Below are 17127 nucleotides of genomic sequence, written 5' to 3'. Positions count from 1 at the left end.
AAAACGGATCAACATTTATATATGGTCATCTGGCATTAGATCAACAAAAGGCCTCCGGATCAACAAGTGAAAAAGGATCAACAAAAAACTACCTATACGGCACGTCTGAGCCACAAAGTGCCCAAGGGGATATTTATATATATATATATATATATATATATATATGTATGTATTCGGTCTCTTCATAGTAATTCACAGAAAATCATAGAGATGATGTTGAGATTTATCAGGCTTTGGATGGAAAAAATTAAATGAACTTACCTCCTAATCGCAGTTCAGCAGCAGCCTGCGCCGAGTCCAAGTCTCTCTCTGCAAAACATTGGTACATCCCGCGGTGAACTCGCATCACTGAGTGCACCCTCAGTACTCGCTCTGCACCCCCTACCGGCACGCCGTCGTGAAGCCATCTTATCCTCGCCTCCCCACCTTCCACTGAACAGTTGAACGTCACTGAGCTGCCCGAATTCGCTATCTGCAAATTGAAATTAGGATTATGTATATTGAAATTTGGATTATGTATCTTTAAATTTGGATTATTTATATTTAAATTTGAATTATTTATATTTAAATTTGGATTATGTATCTTTAAATTTGGATTATGTATCTTCAAATCTGGATTATTTATATTGAAATTTAGATTATATAATACATCTTGAAATATGAGTTAAATATATTAAATTTGGATTATGATACTAATTATTTATTTTCTCCAGAAAACATTGACATGAATGTACAGAGTCGCAGAGCAATTTGAGGATGTAAGTTTAATGCTAGAATACATATTTGTGAAGAACTGACGCCTGTACCAGGTATCCGAAGAAACTGTGTCACGGCTCACCAGTTCCTTCCAGTATATCTTAAGAGATTTATAAGTACAGTTGGATTATATATTTAGTTTGTAGAGATAGACTTAAAATTAATTGTCCTGACAATATTATCTGATTGCACAAAGAATGAGTGCGTAACGGTATCTATGTTGATTATCGAATGCCTCGTATTGTTAATATGTATTTATTTTTTTGTGATAATGTGTGATTATTTAAAAGAGCAACACACAAGTTTCTTGCTCGTTCTTCTTGTGATGAGACAGCTTTCCGAACGAGTGGTAGATAAAAAACAAATTGTTATGACTATTCAAAAGTGCTTAAATTAAGTTTATTTGAATAAATGATTTTCTATTCTATTCTATTCTATTCTATTTAAAACAACATTTATTCAAAAGAGCAACAGGTAGGTTTTTGCGCATTCTTCATGTGGTGAGTTTGCGTTCCGAATGAGTGGTTGAAAAAATATGACTATTCTAAAGAGCTTATATTATTTATATTTTTTCTATTCCTTTCTATTATACATATTCTAGTTTCCATAAATTTGATTAATATGATATTCTATTGGTTTTACTATCGATCGTGCTACGCAATGTTTAATTGCTGATAATGGAAGTTTCTGTGAGTGGAGCAAGTTTTTGAAAACTGTTAAATATTTTTATTTATCACAAAAACAAAACAAAATGTTTTACCTCCGCAACATTAGTTTGGTTTATTTAAATTTATACCTACTGTGCAAATAAAGCGTGCAATATTTTCACAAAGTGACCGACTTGGCGTTGGAAGACAATCGGCAGTTCGATCTCATGAATAATTCAATTGGGAGTCAGTCCCAGCCTGTCACGGGCGTTACCCAGATGAACCAAATTGCCCACCATTTCGTGTGCAACATGGAGCTGGGTACTGACAAAATATATGAGTCTTAGAACACATTCGAAATTAATTGACCATTAACAGAATAGAATAGAATAGAATAGAAAATCATTTATTCAAATAAACTTAATTTAAGCACTTTTGAATAGTCATAACAATTTGTTTTTTATCTACCACTCGTTCGGAAAGCTGTCTCATCACAAGAAGAACTTGTGTGTTGCTCTTTTAAATAATCCTTGTAAGTTTACATTTACAAGTCGAAACGTGTGAATACAAACTACCAACAAGCACTAATTTTTTGGGTCAAATATAATCATGCAATAAGATTAAATCAGTCGTAGTGATAAAATTGACAATGAATTGTGAATTAAATTTATAATATAAGCATAATAAAGAAAATCGAAATATCTATGACGACTTCTCTGATCTAGCGGTTTACTATACTGCCTTACTTTCCGATGGTCGCTGGTTCGATTCGTCGCATGGTGTAAACATTTGTATTCATAATAATAATCTCAGGACAATTCACACAGCGCCATCTAGACCCAAGCTAAGCTAGCTAAAGCTTGTGTTATGGGTACTAGATCATATATACATGGATAATTTTTTTTCGTAAATACATACATATTATACATAGAAAACACCCAGACCGATACAAACAATCATACTCATGAATATAAATGTTTGTGCCGTGCGAGGAATCGAACCCGCGACCATCGGTCGTAAAGCGGTGTGCTAGACCGCTAGACCACCGGGGTCGTCAATTCATGAGTATGATTGTTTGTGTCAAATTCAAAATATCTTTATTCATGTAGGTCTATTACAGACTCTTATGATATGTCAAATCTGCCGTCAGTTCGGAATGATTAAGAACTGACAAGAAACTCAGCGCCTATTCTTTTCAAATACAACATGTACATGTTTACAATAATACAGATACATTTGTTAATTCAAATTTGGGAGATAGAGTGACCACCATATCACGGGCGGTACCCGGATAATCCACCATTCGTGCCTGCCACTGCCCACCATTTCGTGTGTAACACGGAGCCGGGTACTGACACAATATATGAGTCTTAGCTGAACGAATTCGAAATTAATTGACCATTACCAGAATTGGTAGTTGCGAATTGTGAATTAAATTTATGTTACACTAGCTGTTCCCGCGACTTCGTCCGCGTGGAATTTAACTTTATAGAGAGAACTGTAAGAACTAGAGGACAAATTATATATTCGCTTTAAACACAGTTCAAAGATGACAATTTAGAAGTAAGAACGTATGTTTTGCCATAGCAAAGTCATTCAAAATATAATATTGAGTGAAACAAAAAAAATTTATTATATATTTATTTTATTAATATTTATATATATTTTTGATTAACAATGGACTTAATATTTATTCAAGACTAGCCGTACCCACGTCTTTGTCCGCGTGGAATTTAACTTCATTTTCTAAAATAAAAGTAGCTTAAGTTACTCCTTATTACATCAACTACCTTCCAAGAAAAGTCCCGTCAAAATCGGTACAGCTATTTCAGAGATTAGCCGGAACAAACAGACAGACAGGCAGACAGACAAAAATTGTAAAAAATGTTAATTTGGTGTATGTACCGTATTTATATTCATATGCATGTAGTAAAAAACGGTTATTTCAATATTACAAACAGACACTTTAATTTTATTTATATGTATAGATAGGCATAATAAAAACAATTGATGTACGTATGATGGCCTCGGTAGTCTAGCGGTTTATCATACCGCTTTTACTTGTTGATGGTCGCTGTTCGGATCTGCGCACGGTGCAAAGATTTGCATACATGAGTATGACTTTTTATAATTATCTAAGTGTGTTCTAAGTAAACCAATCAGTTTCCTAGTAGCCATAACACAATCTGTGCTTAGCTTAGGACTAGATGGCGCTGTGTAAATTGTCCTAAGATATATATATAAAAAATGCATCATATTTCTTATCCATCCAACTCCAGAACCATCCAACTCCAGAACCGGTCAACATAACGCCAAGTCTAATAACATTACATTAAGCTTTTCTACCATCTGCCCAAGAGATCCAATAACACCCGTAATTTCAAACCTTTCAAATTTCAATGGGATACTTTGAAACTCTGATAACAGTGTTTATTATAACAGGAAATAGCTTTGAATTTATAATAAAATCACTAAGGAACAACATTTAATTTTAAATTAAATCAAAGTTTGGCATCGTTAATATCTCTTTGGATTTAACGAACTTTCTTTGTATCTTGTTTGATTTCATTGCTTTTGTTTAAAGGGGCACCGTTATAGTGTACCTCGAGAATAAATTAAGAGGCGAATTGTGAATAATAAATTGTTATTATCATCATTAATTTCTAATACTCCACTCATTAATGTATTTACATTTAAGTAACTTGGACCTGTAACTCTTCCGGCGATCTCATCTTTCAAGAGAAACAGTGGGAAATATAACTACTCGATGGATTTATACTATATTGTTTAATTCCGCTACAATTAACATGTGTGAGATTACTAATATTCGGTGTAGAAACCTGACCAGCGCTACGACCTTCTCCAGTGGCGATCAAATTCCGACCGTTATTGAGTCTACACCCATATCGCGACACGTGTTTCGCCTCTGAACGAGGCGTCATCAGGCGTTAATTAGAGTTCGGGTACAGCTCGAAAGACCTAGTGTTGACTCATTGGCGACCAATCAATTGGTCGCCAATGAGTCTACACTGGCCAGGTTTCCACACCGAAACACGTGTCGCGATATGGGTGTAGACTCAATAACGGTCGGAATTTGATCACCACTGGAGAAATTCGTAGCGCTGGTCAGGTTTCTACATCGAATATTCGTAGTCTCACACATGTTAATTGTAGCGGAATTAAACAAAATAATATAAATCAATCGAGTAGTGAAATGGCCTTCCGCAAAACAACACCTAATTCGATTAAATATATAGTCGCGATATTTTTAATTAAATATTATTACAATATCTATTCCTAAACAGATTATAACAAAATTGTTATTTTTGTCTGTCTGTTCCGCTTACATCTTCTAAGTCATTCTATCAATTTGGTATACTTTTAACTAATATATATTTCTTCCGGAAGTATCATCTGTACTATTATAAAGCTGAAGAGTTTGTTTGTTTGAACGCGCAATCTCAGGAACGGCTGGATTGAATTGAAAAATTATTTTTGTGTTACATAGTCCATTTGTCGAGGAGGGGTTTATTTATTTATTTATATAACTTCAATGTACAAAATACCAAAGTAAATGTACATATGGCGGATTTTATGCCTTACGGCATTTTCTACAGCCTTTCCACGGCTTTAAGCTATATAACATTACGCTTCGACCAATAGGAGCGGAGCTGCAATGAAAAATATTGTAAAAGGTGAGGAAATGTAACACAGACGAAGTTGTCGGTCAGTGTATTACATATAATAATAATTATATGTATCTTCTATCTAGTATCTAGTCCCAAACTAAAGAGAGCTCGTGGTACTAGACAACTGATATTTTATTTTGTATATACATCTATATATATAAATAAAATTGGAGTGTCTGTTTGTAATATTGAAATAACCATTTTTTACTACATGCATATGAATATAAATACGGTACATACACCAAAATAACATTTTTTTACAATTTTTGTCTGTCTGTCTGTTTGTTCCGGCTAATCTCTGAGATGTCTGGATGGATTTTGGCGGTACTTTTTTTGGCAGGTAGCTGATGTAATAAGGAGTAACTTAGGCTACTTTTATTGTAGAAAATAAAAGTTAAATTCCACGCGGACGAAGTCACAGGTACAGCTAGTTGTAAATACTTTAAAACAGTATTTAGGCAAGGAATAAATATCAGTTCCTCTACGCTATGTTTACATCGCTCGATTGAAGTACAGATCACATCGTTCGAGATGTGTCTTTCGCCAGTGTGCTCTGAATACTTATATTTCAATTTCCCCATAGACCGGCGCTGATCTGTGATGTGAATTTAAGGTAAGTAATCAAGTTTTTTTTTAACATAACATATTTTTGGCATTGGATTGCCTACGTGGCCGTTTTTGATATTTATTTTTATTCTAACATCAAATATCTTAATTTGTTCTACTAAAACTATGGTAGTATACTCTGTTAGTCTATAAGGTATTGTTAATATGAGCCATGTAGCCTGAATAAAAAAACAAAATTAAAAAAAAGTTAACTTAATAATTCATATACATAAAGTAGGCAATGTACGTCGAATATCATTACAACTGATTTAATCTTATTGTGTTTTTATATTTGAGCCTAAATAAATTATTGCTGGTGGTAGTTTGTATTCACACGTTTCGACTTGTAAAATGTGAACTTACAAGGATTGTTTAAAAGAGCAACACACAAGTTTCTTGCTTATTCTTCTTGTGATGAGACAGCTTTCCGAATAAGCGGTAGATTTTAAAAAAAATGTTGACTATTCAAAAGTGCTTAAATTAAATTTATTTGCATAAATGATTTTCTATTCTATTCTAATATTTCCATCCCGGTCACAAAGAGGTACATAGAGTTCAATGTATAAAAAATCATGATAACCAATATTGATCATAACAATGTATATCCTAAAACCGTGTATACAATTTGATGATAAAATGAGTCAAGAACAAAGGTCTACGACATAGAATAATATCAGACCATAGAATAAACATATTCAATGTAGATGCCATTCAAAATGCTTCAGCTGATACGTCGGTTAGTGTTGCAAAGGTATTTTATTCTCAGATGAAGTTATATAGTAATTTGTTATGGTTTAAAATACAATAAGACCTCTAAGTATTTATAGTTTGTACAAAAGTTCCCAAATTTTAAAATAATAAAAAAAAAAAATAACATTGGCGCCCACCGTGGGACTACTGGCAATGTACGTATATGTATATATATATGAGTAATATAGTTATTTGATATTGTTAAAAGTACAATATCAATATCAAGTATTTATAGTTCGTACAAAATACCCCAAATATTAAAGATATAAAAAAAAACAATGACATTGGCGCCCACCGTGGGACTACTGGCAATATACATGTCAGTGATATAGTTATTTGTTATTATTTGAGGTACAATAGAACTGCCAAGTATATATAGGTCGTACAAAATATCCCAAATTTCAAAGAAATAGAAAAACTGTGTTAATGGCGCCCAACGTGGGACTGCTGGCAATATACATGTCAGTGATATAGTTATTTGTTATTATTTAGAGTACAATATGAATATCAAGTATTTATAGTTCGTACAAAACATCCCAAATTATAAAGATATAAAAAATATATTGGTGCCCAACGTGGGACTACTAGTAATATATACAAATATATATGTAAGTGATATAGTTATTTGTTATTATTTAAGTTACAATAGAACTGCCAAGCATTTATAGTTCGTACAAAATATCCCAAATTTAAAAGAATTAAAAACAACAATGATATTGTTGCCCAACGCGGGACTACTGGTAATACTATGTATATATGTAAATGATATAGTTATTTGTTATTATTTAGGGTACAATAGGACCGCCAAGTATTTCGTGCAAAAGATCCCAAATTATTAAAGAAATAAAATAAAGACAATGATTTTGGCGCCCAACGTGGGACTAACAGCAATGTATTATGTATAAGTATAAGACACTCACCTGCAGCTGTGGTTGAACAGTCACTACCAGTCTCGACCGTACCCTCAGCCTGGCGTCCCTTCTCTGTTCTCCATACTGATTGTGAGCTCGACACGTCCACACCCCTCCATCTGATGACTGTGCTCTTCGAATGATGAGAACTTGTTCTGATACTGATATCCTGATGCTGTTGGAGACCGGGCTAAGACGTCCGTTGGAGTGACGAAACCAACTAAAACAAATATATTCATTTTTATACATGGAAAGAAACCTCACGCCTACGTTAGTGAGTTCTTTGAAAAGTTTATTTAGACACTCTTTTGATCTTTGCTAAACAAAAGTAACTATTGTAAGTAAGTAGGACTTTTGGTTTTTATTTTTACTAATAGTCCTTTTATTGACTGCAAAGATAGACAACCTTAAGATCCACTAGAAAGTAGAAAGCGGCATCATATTCACCGTCACAATCTAATATTACTTCCCAGCACATTATCAATGTTACTAAAAAAGTTTCTCTCGATTAAGTCACTGACTATTTTGTCAGCGAGGGTTAGGATCATATAGGCAATGCCTTACCTAAATAGCCCAGAGACTTTCGCGTGCATTCACACTATTCAAAATTGAGCTCCATCACCGTACAACAAGCAATACAGACGGGCTCCGCCCATACACTGCTGATATCCCTGCTGCTCGTACCAATCGGTTTGCATCATCATTCGCTATGCGAGCAACTAAGAAGTGGAACTCTTACCCAGCGTCTGTCTTTCCTGCCTCTTACAACATTGGGTCTTTCAAATCAAGAGTGAATAGGCACTATTTGAGCTTGCGTTACCAGCTCGCATCATCACTAAGATCAGGTAAGATTGCTGTCAAACGTGCTCAAATTTAGAAATAAAAAAAATAGAAAATAAGAGTAAAGCGAAATAGGTATCCTAACAATGAGTTGGGACCTGCCGTACATCATCTACAGGGTTAGCCATCGTCATAATCTCGGTAGAATGCTAACACAACTTCGCGACTCCGGCAATGGCCCTCGTAGGTACACTATATTTTTTTTTTAGTGGGTAAGAATTCCACAAAGGTCTCTAGCGAGGGAACGCTTTTTGAAGATTTTTCCACACGATATAAAGTTACGATTACTTATACGGATATATGTTTCACTACTTAGGTATTGAGAAGAAGTAGGGAATATAGTTCCCCGTATATAAAGTCACTACAAACAAGTAGGTAACAGGTGAGTGAGGGTGGGCATGGAGACTAGGTCTCAAGAGGTGAGTGAAAGTGGATGCGAAGATAAAAAAATTCAAATCTTATATATGACTAGCTGTAATTTCGTCCGCGCGGAATTTAATTTTATTTTTCTAAATTGAAAGAATTTTTCTAAATTAAAAGTAGCCTAAGTTACTCCTTATTACATCAGCTACCTGCCAATAAAAGTCCCGTCAAAATCAGTCCAGCCATTTCAAAGATTAGCCGGAACAATCAAAGCCTGTCAGACTGACAGATAAAAAATTGTAAACACCAACCGTATTTATATTCATATGCATGCAGTAAAAAATGATTATTTCAGTATTACAAACAGACACTCCAATTTTATTTATATGTATAGATGATTAGTCTTGTAAAGATTACCAGACAAAATCAATACTGAAATTATGTCGTTAACCTTTTCTCGTTACTATACAAGGACATTAGGGTTAGAAACGAGGCGTTTCTGTTAGTGCCAGCCTGTATACAAATCTAATTTCATCTCAGCGTTGATCCTATTCATTTTCTTCTCTTATTGATTCAATTATTATTTTCCGTATATTATTTACAAATCTTAGTTTATTTACATATACATTAACTAGCTGATCCGGCAAGGGTTATTTTGGCATGTAATTTGACGGCCTCAGTGGTACAACGGTTTAGCATAGGGCTTTACTTCCGATGGTTGCAGGTTCGATTCCTCGTACGGTACAAACTTTATATTTATTGGCTAGCGCTGTTCGGTATTGATGGTAAAAGAGTGAAAATTTAGAATTTTTATCTGTTTGTCTGTGCGTTTGCGTTATATTAAAAAATACTAGATAGACCCGGAAGTTTTTTTAGTATATCTTCATATACTCGCATAAGGAATTATTTGGCATTAGCCTTTGGCATGTACCTACCTGGAAATCGCACGTAAAATAAATGCTTTCGGGATGTTGCGTTGGTGCAAAATGTTAGGAATTTCATAGATGGAGCGCCGCACTAATGTATATTGGAACAAGTGGGCATCAGAATCAGTCTCTCTACTCTGTGCCTCCATCTGCTAACTTTATTCGGCCACAGGACCCGTCGGGAACTACATAATTTGAAAAAAAGTAGAATGGTAGGCCACGTGGATGGAAGAAGGAGCAAAGGTAGAGCACCTGCAAGATGGACTGATTCCGTTCGAGAAATATGCAGTCGGCGATCCAATTGGCTGCGTGGATAGTGATGCGTAAAGAATATTGGTTAGAAGAAGCAGTCCTGGTGGTCACGACCCTCAGCCGTGAGGAATTGACAAAGAGAAGATTAATTTAAATACAAGTTACCTGTAAGTAGGTGGTGGGTTTCCTATGGCGCAGCACACCAGCCTTATGTCACCTCCCTGGGGCACCACCTCCTCTTCCGATACTGTTAGCATGCGGGGCGCCATGCTTCCTGTTGCATCTATACGAGTATACAAATTCAAATTCAAAATATCTTTATTCATGTACGTCTATTACAGACTCTTATGATATCACAAATCTACCGTCAGTTCGGAATGATTTCGAGATGAGAAGAACTGACAAGAAACTCAGTTAGTATTTTTTTCAAATAAATGTCAGTATTACCAAATTGGAACTTGGTACAAAATAATCTGCACGTGCTCTGGTTCACCTACAGCTGCCACCAGTAACTTGCTTTGCAAATTGTGTTGCGATTACTAGATATCGTATTAAAACTACGTAATGGATTTATATTATTTTGTTTAATTTTGCTACCATTAGCATGTGTGAGCTCACAAGTATTTAGCAGGAAAACCTGACCACAGCTACATGTAGCTTTAGGACCTTCTCTATTGGTGATCAAATTCCGACCATTATTGAGTCTACTGCATATTTTGCAATTACTTAATGCATTTATATTATTTTGTTTAATTTTGCTACCATTAGCATGTGTGAGCTCACAAGTATTCAGCAGTAAAACCTGACCACCGCTACTAGTAGCTTTACGACCTTCTCTATTGGTGATCAAATTCCGACCATTATTGAGTCTACTGCATATTTTGCAATTACTTAATGCATTTATATTATTTTGTTTAATTACGCTATCATTAGCATGTGTGAGACCACAAACACTCAGGGGTCAATCCTGACCACCGCTACTAAAAGCGTTACGACCATTATTATGACATGTGTCTCGTCTTTAAACGAAGCATCATTAGGCATTGAATTTAGTATTCTATATGAATACTAAATTCAATGCCTAATGATGCTTGGACGCCTAATTGACCTAGTTTGATCTCACTAATCTGTGACATTTGAAATTATTAACTCCAATGTTTTAGAGAAAAATTAAATTTGGTACACAAACCGTATGCAGCTGATCTTAATCTTAGAAAGTAAACAATACTTACGAAGCACTGTGACGGCAGCTGGTACACTCTTCCGTTTTTCACCAGTAAGCGCATGCTGTGCCTCACACGAGTATGAACTGGGATCGTCAGGTCTCGCATCCCGTACTACCAATACGTCGCCCCGGCTGCCTCCCACTATATACCGACCACCTGTTTCAAAATATAAATTACATTGTATTATATAACTTTTAAAAATAGTACACAGAACACTCTTTTTTTCGGACTACTCTAATGCTGTTGGCCGCAGCTGGCCTTTACAGCTTCACCGGACGTTAGGGGGCGAGTGCCGATGGCACTCCAAACCCGCGGAAGGACTTATGGAGCGGTTGAAGGCCAACTCCTGCCTGACGGATACGACTTTAGTCTGAGGGCACCACTAGGGGTTCGAACCTCGGCTCAGGCTGTCGTAATTTCGATCCCCGTTTGAATTGGACGGGGGATCAATCGGAGGGGAAACAGAACACTCTAATTTTAAATTTGTCATTTTGAGCTATATCACTGGAGGGAAATACAAGATCCTTTACATTAGTACAAAATATTTGTTTTATTTTCACAAGAGCAAAAGGATAGTACAAACATATATCTTATATATAAAATTCTCGTGTCACAGTTTTCGTTCCCATACTCCTCCGAAACGGCTTGACCGATTTTCATGAAATTTTGTGAGCGTATTGAGTAGGTCTGAGAATCAGCCAACATCTATTTTTCATCCCCCTAAATGTTAGGGGTAGTCCACCCCTAAATTTTTTTTGTTATTTTAAGGCAAAACAACGTTTGCCGGGACAGCTAGTATATATATATATATATATATATATATACAATTTTACTGCCATTACTGTTATATCATTGGTTTTATAGATAAACAGAGAGAGGTACCCCGCAGACGACTTTGTTGACTTTTTCGATCTGTCAAATTGTTTCCAAAATATACAAACAGACTGTAATAATGACGGAATCGTTTACGTACGTAATGGAGGAGCGTTTGATGGCAACACAGATAAATAAGATTGGAGTGGCGGCACTAAAACTCTCATGACTTTGAAATTAGGAGCGTACTCACGGGAGAATACTGTTACATAAATCACGCGGACGCATTTAGCAGTTGTGACCTATGGAATATCTTATGAAAACTTTACGACGTATTTCAGTAAATAGGATGATCTCACTACTTTATCTAATATATATATATATATATATGTGCAAAAATAGAAAACAGAATTATAGTCAAACTAGCTTTTGTCCGCGGCTTCGCTCGCGTTACTTTATCCCCTTCGCGATGGAATTTATCAAAATCCTTTCTTAAGGGATGCCTACGTCATAGTAGCTTTATGCATGCAAAGTCTCAGCCCGATCGGTTTAAAATTGACAAAGTTTCATACAAAGTTTCATCCCCTATTTTGTCCACTTGGGGATAGAATTAATCAAAATCCTTTCTTAGCGGATGCCTACGTGATAACATCTACCTGCGTGCCAAATTTCAGCCCGATCCATCCAGTGGTTTGGGCTGTGCGTTGATAGATCACTATGTCAGTCATAAGAAGCTGCGTTAATTCCGATTCGAATCTGAAGACAAGAGCTAGTAAAGAATAAAAAAAAAGATGTTTTCGTTCTCATGATATATTTAGGAGTTTAGACTCGCTATAGTAAATATGTTACCTCCGAGTTGGCTTCTTAATTAATTTCACACTTAAATATGTATATTACATCTGATGACGACCTCAGTGGTCTAGTGGTCTAGCACACCGCTTTACGTCCGATGGTCGCGGGTTCGATTCCTCGCACGGCACAAATATTTTGTATTCATGAGTATGATTGTTTGTATCGGTCTGGCTGTTTTCTATGTATAATATGTATGTATTTACAAAAAAAATATATCTATGTATATGTATCAGTTATCTAGTACCCATAACACAAGCTTTAGCTAGCTTAACATGGGTCTAGATGGCGCCGTGTGAATTGTCCTGAGATTATTATTTCCACCGTTTCACAATATAAATATCGGTTGTTATATAGTGATACAAGGACGGGCTTATATCACCAAGTCACATGTTCACACAATTGAATTTTTAAATATTGTTTACTGGGCTGTTTAAAAATTTTCTAACTATTGAACACGTATCTAATATAGTGGATTTCTGTAGTTCAATGTAGCTAAATTTCCTTAATTGCAGTTGATGTAATGACGAATGCAATGTTTTTGGGATCACTCCAGTGGATGATAAAATAATAGGGATAATTACAACGGAAGTTTGGTGCCACATGTCTTTAATTTCTTCTGACAGAGGTAAGTATTTTTGTATTTTCTCGTTGTGTTTTTGTTTCAGGTTTTCAGTATTTGGGATGGATATATCTAAGAGGTAAGTTGTTTTTAGATTCTTATATGTAAGTGTTATATCAGGTCTATTAGAAATTATTGATTTGTCGGTGATAATATCACGGTTCCAGTACAGCTTAGTGTCTTCATTTTCAAGAACTGCGGTAGGTGTATATTTATAATATGGTGTTTTGGTTGTTATAAGTTTGTTTTTGAGTGCAAGTTCCTGATGAATTAATTTTGCAACGTTGTCATGCCTCTGTACGTACTCTTTATTAGCCAATACGGGACAACCTCCTGTTATATGATTTATTGTTTCTGACCAATTATTACATAATCTACATTTATCACTCTGAGCAGTATTATCTTTAATTATATATTTTGCATAGTTACGTGTGTTTATTATCTGATCTTGTATAGCGATCATGAAACCTTCTGTCTCTGGGTATATATTTCCTCGTGTGAGCCATGTATTCGATGCATCCTTATCAATATGGGGTTGATCTAGCTGACAGGGATATTTTCCATGGAGTTGTTTCCTTTTCCAGTTTTCTATTTTCTGTTCTGGTGTTATGATTTTATCTAAGGGTTTAAACTGATCGTTATTAAGTTGTAGTGCAGTTCCAGATGTCGACATAGATATGATTGCCTTATGCAACTTACTGGTGTTGGAATGTTTTTGGAAGTATGTACGTAGATTTTCAACTTGGGAGTAATGTAAATTTTTGATGTCTATAATCCCTCGGCCACCCATTTTTCGGTTTAATGTAAAACGTTCGACCGAAGAGTGTATATGATGTTGGTTATGTTTACGTGATACAGATCTTGTAACTGTGTTAATAGCATCAAGATCCGTATCTGTCCAATTAATTATACCAAATGAATAGGTAAGTACTGGTATTGCATAAGTATTTATGGCCTTTGTTTTATTTCTGGCTGAGAGAAGAGTTCTAAATATTTCGCAGAGACGTTGCTTATATTTCAATATTAAATCAGATTTTACTTGTGTGTGATCTATAGTAGTATGTTGTACATAGCCCAGATATTTATACGTCTCTTTATAATTCATACTGTCTATTATTTCCTGTAGTGACTGTACATAATGTGGTTGTGTCTGTTTATAGTGTCCTTTAACAATTGAATTTATTTTGCATTTTTCAGTACCAAACCTCATTTTAATATCCGTACTAAATAATTCTGTTAATTTGAGAAGATAATCTAATTGTTGTCTATTGGTTGCATATAGTTTTATGTCATCCATATATAATAAAAGCGTGATTTTAGTTTTTATTTCCCGGCTTATAGTATATCCATATCCTGTGTTATTTAATATCCTAGATAAGGGATTTATTGCGAGGCAAAACCAGAGTGGGCTCAACGAGTCACCCTGAAAAATACCTCGAGCTATTTTAATTGGAGTAGATTTAATAGTTGAATTTTTTGTACCTATTTGCAAAATGGTGTTCCATGTGGTCATTGTATATTTCAAAAAGTTTATTATTTGGTCATCAATTTTGTATAATTTTAATATGTATATAAGCCAGGAATGTGGGACACTATCATAGGCCTTCTGGTAATCAATATAAGCGTAGTGTAGATTTCTATGTTTTTGTTTTACTTGAAAATGGATTTCGGTGTCGATTATCAGTTGTTCTTTACAGCCTCTTGAACCTTTACAGGAACCCTTCTGTTCCTCGTGTATAATATTGTTGTGTGTTATATGCCGTCCTATTTTATGTGCGATAATAGATGTTAACAATTTATAGATCGTAGCTAAACATGTAATTGGTCTGTATTTCGACGGATTTAAATGATCTGTATCTTTCGGTTTAAGATATGTTATACCTTGCGTGAGAAACAATGGTGTATTTTCCGGTTCTTTAATTAATCTATCGAATATATTAGCAAGAGTTTGGTGTGTAGATGGTAAGTATTTTAACCAATAATTATGTACTTTATCTGGGCCTGGTGCTTTCCAGTTTAAGGTTCTGTCAATAGCAAGTTTAACATCTTCCAGATTAATCGTAACATTAGGCATTGGTTCTAAGCCTCCTACTTCATTTTCCTCTATAGACATCCAGGGTGTATGTTCATTATGTTGTACAGGGTTTGACCAGATATTTTCCCAGAAACCTTGTATTTTGGCAATTTCAGGTCCTTGTGTAACAAATTGGTCTTTATTTAAATGTCTGTAAAATAGTTTTTGATTAGTTTCAAATAAATTGTTTTGTTGTTTTCGTAAATTACTCTTTTGATATCTGCGTAAACGTTTTGCCATTGCCTGCAGCTTTTGTTTCTTTTCGTCAAGATCATCCACTATACTATCTTTATTTTTTCCCAGACGATTAATTTTCTTTTGCTTTTTGACAGTCAGATTTCCTCGAAGGTATTGTGTAAGTTGTCCTATCTCTTTTCTAAGTCTATTGATTTTATATTCCAATCTTCTTTGCCATGGTGGTTTTTTGTGCTTCTTGGTTTCTGTTATTGATTCTGAATTTTCCGTATTTATTTTGTTTCGAGTATTGTGTATTAAGGAAGTAGTAAAAGCCGCACTATATATTATCAGTTGTAATTCTTCAAGTGTGTTAACAAGGTTTTCTTCTAAAAAATTTTTTATTATGTAATTTAATGTTTTAACTGTTTGGGTCATATTAGGGTTGGTTTGTAGCCTTGGTAAACTAGGTCTCAATGTAGGGTCGGTGCCTCTATATTTTATTAATGTTTCATTAAATAGATCTTCTATTTTAGTATAATTAACTGTACTTGTGTTAGTTTCAGTGCTAGATTGTGGTTCAATATGTTGATTATTTATAGATGTGTCAGCGTTCTCTGGTATATTGTTGTATTGTTGAGGCGTTAGTGTATTTGTTTCCAATGAAGTGTCCGGGTTGATCGATTCTTCTTCCATACCTATATTGGCTTCGTGTTCCGTGTTTAAATGGTCTCCAACTTGCAGTTTTATGTTTTGTCTTTCTATTGGCGGTATTCTATTGTTTCTATGTATTACTCGTATTTGATCAGCTAGTCTTTGTTGTGTTAAGTGATTTAGCTCTGGATAAATTTCGGTGAATTTTTTATGCAATACTGTTCTGTATCCTGTTAGATTATTTTCCAGATCAGTGACTATATAATAGCAACGGAGCAATTGTCGGTTGATCTCATCTGTCCATCTCATCCGTTGTCTACTTCGGCCAGCCTGAGTGGTTGCAGGTAGAATTTCCTGCAAAACACTTCTGGCTGGGGGTGACGTGCTGATAGTGTCACTTTCAGTCCTACTTGACTGTATGGTCTCGGCGGTAGTATTTTGTGTGACCGACGCCCGCCGGAGTAACGAACGGCCTCTGGCTCGCATACTGCCACGTCTAGCGCCAGCTCCAGACGTGCCCTGGCGATCACCCCCAGGCAGCGACTCTATACTTGAACTATTATCAATCTCCATCATAAATGGGTTACCAGAGCCATGTTAGCCGTGCCAGTAAATTGATTATATCACGTGTCCGTCCCCCTCGTGAATCAGATCTTCGATTCGGACGTATGGTTGGACTTTAGGGGACTAGATTATTATTATTATTATTATTATTATTATTATTATTACATCTAAACTTAAATTCACTGTAAACGGAAATATTATCTACCTAAACTTTTATCTATAAATTAATTTCAAAATTTCGAAATATCACAAGTTTCTTGCTCATTCTTCTTGTGATGAATCTGCATTCCGAATGAGTGGTAGAATCAAAATATGACTATTCAAAAGTGCCTGTAATGAGTTTATTTGAATAAAGATTATTTCTATTTCTAATAAATTAGTACAGATTTTTTCGATAATCATTCTGATAAA

At 35.1% G+C, this 17127-nt stretch overlaps 1 protein-coding gene across 1 annotated transcript in view; it reads right to left on the bottom strand.

Moving 5' to 3' along the window:
• Window positions 1–261: 261 nt before the first annotated feature.
• LOC131844054 (cell adhesion molecule Dscam2-like) overlaps window positions 262–17127 on the bottom strand; it is a gene marked incomplete at its 3' end in the record, with an annotated part of 141510 nt that continues 124644 nt past the window's right edge. Inside the window, exons 6-9 of the mRNA XM_059192834.1 lie at window positions 10973–11122; window positions 9906–10023; window positions 7369–7579; window positions 262–472 (exon numbers count right to left, since the gene is read on the bottom strand). Of these exons, the coding sequence (XP_059048817.1) occupies window positions 262–472; window positions 7369–7579; window positions 9906–10023; window positions 10973–11122 (690 nt within the window). The remainder of the gene's footprint in view (window positions 473–7368; window positions 7580–9905; window positions 10024–10972; window positions 11123–17127) is intronic.

Source organism: Achroia grisella, unplaced genomic scaffold (genome assembly GCF_030625045.1).
Source record: "Achroia grisella isolate CSIRO2021 unplaced genomic scaffold, CSIRO_AGI_Agris_v1 utg3749, whole genome shotgun sequence".
In the NCBI taxonomy this organism is placed as follows: Eukaryota; Metazoa; Arthropoda; class Insecta; order Lepidoptera; family Pyralidae; genus Achroia; species Achroia grisella.
This window is presented reverse-complemented; position numbering and strand designations above follow the sequence as displayed.